The sequence below is a fragment of the Pygoscelis adeliae genome, unplaced genomic scaffold (genome assembly GCF_000699105.1).
Source record: "Pygoscelis adeliae isolate BGI_AS28 unplaced genomic scaffold, ASM69910v1 Scaffold659, whole genome shotgun sequence".
Classification (NCBI taxonomy): Eukaryota; Metazoa; Chordata; class Aves; order Sphenisciformes; family Spheniscidae; genus Pygoscelis; species Pygoscelis adeliae.
This window is the reverse complement of record NW_008825546.1, coordinates 184932-189284: the sequence shown is the minus strand read 5'-3', so window position 1 is coordinate 189284 and position 4353 is coordinate 184932. Positions and strand designations below refer to the sequence as shown.

General features: G+C 43.1%; 1 protein-coding gene across 1 annotated transcript in view; it reads right to left on the bottom strand.

The window, feature by feature from the left end:
* HORMAD2 (HORMA domain containing 2) overlaps nucleotides 1-4353 on the bottom strand; it is a 22482-nt gene that overhangs the window by 14475 nt on the left and 3654 nt on the right. The window contains exons 5-7 of the mRNA XM_009332039.1: nucleotides 3146-3166; nucleotides 2381-2407; nucleotides 955-1022 (exon numbers count right to left, since the gene is read on the bottom strand). Coding sequence (XP_009330314.1) covers nucleotides 955-1022; nucleotides 2381-2407; nucleotides 3146-3166 — 116 coding nt within the window. The remainder of the gene's footprint in view (nucleotides 1-954; nucleotides 1023-2380; nucleotides 2408-3145; nucleotides 3167-4353) is intronic.

Genomic DNA, 4353 nt, shown 5'->3' with positions numbered 1-4353 from the left:
TAAGGACAACCGACAGCAGCTTCAAAGCAGAAACAGAGGGTACAGTCAACAGGACACTCCAGACTCAGACATTGTTCAGGTTTTCCCAACAGAAAATCACTTTGCCACGTATTACAAATTATGTGGATGTGTTTAGAGAAAGAGTGACAAATGGCACACTACAGGAGCGTTTCGGAGGAGTTTCCTGAGGAGCACACAAGACAGCAGAGCTCTCTTGCTGTTCAGGCAGGTTCCAAGGCCCAAAGATCCATCTTTCACCAATGGCAACTGCAGAAGCAAACTAAAAATGGTTAATTATTTTTCTTTGCTTTGGTTATAGCCAACGGCCTTTGATAGTATTTATTTTAAACTACACAGGATTATGGCCTACTAAACACAGCTTTAAAATATCTAACAGACAGTCGGAGCCAAAAAGATGCAAAAAGCTGCTGCTTCCTGCCAAACATTTTGCAGCATCGACTCAGGCATCATAAGTGAAAGTTCTCTCAGGTCACCCACGCAAGACTGCTCAAGCAGAATACACGTATGCGAATGCCCAAGGAAAAAAATCCTGGGTGCAGGATCATGGTGAAAGGGATCAAACCTGAAAAAGCTTCATTTGAAAGCACAAGGCTGTCTTGTGAAAGTGGAAGAACACTCCTTATTAGTTGAGACAGCAGCAAGCTCAACAACGGTGCCAGTTTCTGCATCGCTACCCTGATTAGGCACCATTTCTATAAATTGCCCTTAATTCGGTTCTGGTGCACTTTAAGTGCCTCACTGTGCTACGTAACAGCATTTCTACTCATCAGCTCGGCAGTTCATATCCTGTAGGGTGACTATCCTCAACTCTGATGATATTTACAGCTGCTTAGCGACTCAGACGTGCTCTAATCATAAAGTGCAGTTTCTTCTTAATGCTTCTAGAACACAGTTTTCACAGTGTAGTTCTGAGAAATAAAACCAAACCACTACCTGATGATGTCCATCTGGGGCACCTCCTTTTTGTACTTGAATTTGAATTGATACAGTTCAGTCATTGTCTAGAGATTTAACAAGAGAGGGGAAAAGAAGAAACGGGTCTCTTTCAGTAACAGGGGTAAAGAGGTGGACTGAACTTAGCAGTGTCCTTCCACAACTTTATGCCAGCACGCAGCATTCACTTAACGACACGCTAACAGCTTTAACTCTATTATTGCTTGCACGGGCTTTGGCAAATTTTCTTAACGACCACAGCTTACCTAGCACTGAAAGAATCACAAAAAAATGACAAACTTCCTGCTTCCTCCTTCCACTTCCTCTGTGGGCCTCACTCCCCAGCCTAAATCTCTAATGAGGCGTCGGGGCCAGCCAACCATCACAACGTACGTACGTCCTCTCTTACTAAAAGGAAAAACGTGGGGCTTCACAGCTGAGGCAGTGCCACTCAGGCCCAGAGTTCTGTATGGAGATAAGGGCCTGAAGGACCCTTCCTACTAGGAAATACAAACAATACTGCATGGGCAAAAGTTTCTGAATTTCACTGCTCTCAGAGTTGTATGAGGGAAATAAAAAAAAACCTAGATGATTTTCCATTTAAAAAGAAAGGGTTTGCTATGATTTTAGAGAATAAAATAATTAGGAAGGACAGACTACTTCGCCACAGAAGAAAGGATCTATTGTAGTCCAATTCCATGTCTATAATTCACTTTTTCCAGAGGCAATCAGGTCGATTAGTAGGAGCTCAGCTGAGCCCTTAACTCTGAGCCTTCCTTACAAATCCCAGCCTTGGCACGGACTAAACTCTTGCTCTCTCCCCAGATGCTGAGGTGCGACACAGCAGAACTGTAATCAGGTGAGCAGAGATTCTGCAGCCGTTCTCTGCATCTGCTCTGTGGAGACAGCATGGATGCAGAACCTCCCTTACATACCACACTACCCAGTCTGTCTCCACCGGCTCGATGTAGACAAAATAGAAACACAACAGAGAACACTGAAAGGATAAGTACAGGCACTGCGCAACACATACATCCCAGGTCTTGTGTCCTAAACCTCTCTGCACGAAAAAAACAGCTCTCTTTTCAACACTGCTGTTAAAAAGATGGTTTGTAAAAGAATTATTTTGAACTTCCCATTTCTTCTCCTCAGAAAAGAAAAACAAAATCGCCACCATGCCCATTAGTTGCCTGTTAACATCCCTGCCTGAGGCCCTAGATGGGCCCACAGCCTAGTGCCTGGCAGGAGCGTTTGATCACAATCCAGCTCACTGAGCTGTCATTCTTGAGTGAAGGCAGAAGAAGAGAAACAGGGTCACCAAGCAGCTATGTCAGGGTAGAATTTAAGCCTACAAGTGCACTCTGAATACAAATCCACTCACCCATGCCTTCAGTTGCCTCAAAGATTAATTAAGACTCTTTCTTACCTCCGGTTCCTTGGGATTGGTGTAAATCTGTTATAAGAAAGCACAGTGAGGGCATTCTCCCCTTGGATAACTTGAACCAGGGAAAAGTGACTAAACAATGATATTTTCATTTTACAGCAGAGATTGTACTATCTTTAGCGTGGGATCAGAGAAAGGAATGGCTGAGAAACAGTCTTCCTCTATCAGCAGTCAATACTTACCACTTCAAAGACAGGTAGAAGACACTCATCTGTGTAATTGTGGAGGAATGAGGTTAATTCCCATTCCAACCCTCACAGGCAACTATTGGTGCCTGAGATTTAAACTACTCAGATTATGCACAGAATAGATGCATAGCATAGCTCTTGGTGCTTTACAAAGGACCAGGGCAAAAGACTTGCCATGTAACCACCAGAGTGTGCTTTCTTCAGGATCAGATTAATAAGGAGGACTCTTCTGCAGGGGGAATGGAGAAGACACAGCAGCTTCTGAGGGTGGAGGCAAGGGTTTAAAGGAAGCAATGCTATGAAGCACATGAAAGCGCTTCTAGGAGTTTAAGGATGCATGTAAGGCCTCAGTCAGAAGTCTGACATACTGAGAAAAATATTCCCACGCAGCCTAGGAAGTTCATATTCACCATATTTAAGAAAGGTCACTGCTCTATTAAAAACCACATGCATTTTGACTTCCCCTTAAAAAAGGCACAAATGGGTTGACACGACCTTGACTCCGTATCTCTTTCAAGCAGGGTGGGGGAAGAAAAACGCGTTGCATTCATTTACTTACTGCGAGGACAGCAATGTGTAACTAAGGAGGGAAAACCACAACAAAACACAAAATCAAAATCTGACCTTAGGGGGCAAGGAAAAGAAAGACCTATCAAAATCTAACTGCCTACATACAGTGAAGGAATAGACACATTCGACAGACTGTGAGTTAAAAACCTTTACGCAGATTCTTCATAGCACAGCATCAGCAACACCTAGTGGCCAGTTTGCTTGGCTTTACTTGCAGTTTCCCAAGAAAACAACAGCATGCTCAGACTTCTCTCTGGGGACTCTTTCTAAACCAATCTCCAGAGGCTATGCCGATTTAAAATTCTTTTACAAGAGCACCCATCCCTACAGAAGACTAATATTTGCTCTCTGCTATGAAACTCCCCAAAGGTATTTAATTTATCCTATAGCAAGAAAACGTACGTGGGACTACTCTTGAAAACAATGCTAGAACATGCATTAAATACCTCCATTTTTTTCCTTAATCCTTGTCAAGTGACAAATAATTTATGTCTCTCATAAATAGCAGAGGACTAAATACCACCTAGAACTGTCAGCACTCAATAAACTGAGTTCACAACATTTTGAATTATCCTATGCACGTTGACGGGGGTACTGATGGATAAGAGCCCATCTGATCATCAGTGCCGAAACTAACACCACTTCATCTGATCTAGATGAGAGTTGGTTTGATGAACGGTGCTGACAGAGATGACAACAGTTGGTGCTTCTTCCTGTGCAGAGCGGTTTTTACGTGAGAATCAGCAAGGAATATGATTACTTGCTAGCTAGTCCCGGAACCAGTTATATACCTTACTTATTGAATTACTTTAAAAAAAAAAGTAATAAATTCTGAACCCAAGGAAAAACTAGGAGAGTTACAGGAGATGAGAAGAAGGGAAAAGGACGATGAAGGAAAGCAGAAGCACGAAATAACCTGTCTCGGGAAACCAGGCATGGAGGTCAAGATCCAAGTTCTGACTGGCAGTGTCTCTATCCAGACATTAGAGAATGCAAATGTAGAACACAGAACTAAGGGAAATCCCTTTCAGGCTGCAAATTCATTCACACGCCATGCACAGGCAAGTTTAGAGAGCAACAGCAGTCAATAGTTGGGCTCAAGGAATAAAATCCCAAATCTCACATGTATATACTTAGGGGAGGGTCTTCCCCCTATCCCACAGCTGTGAATGTGTGTTGTGTGCATGCAAGATCACT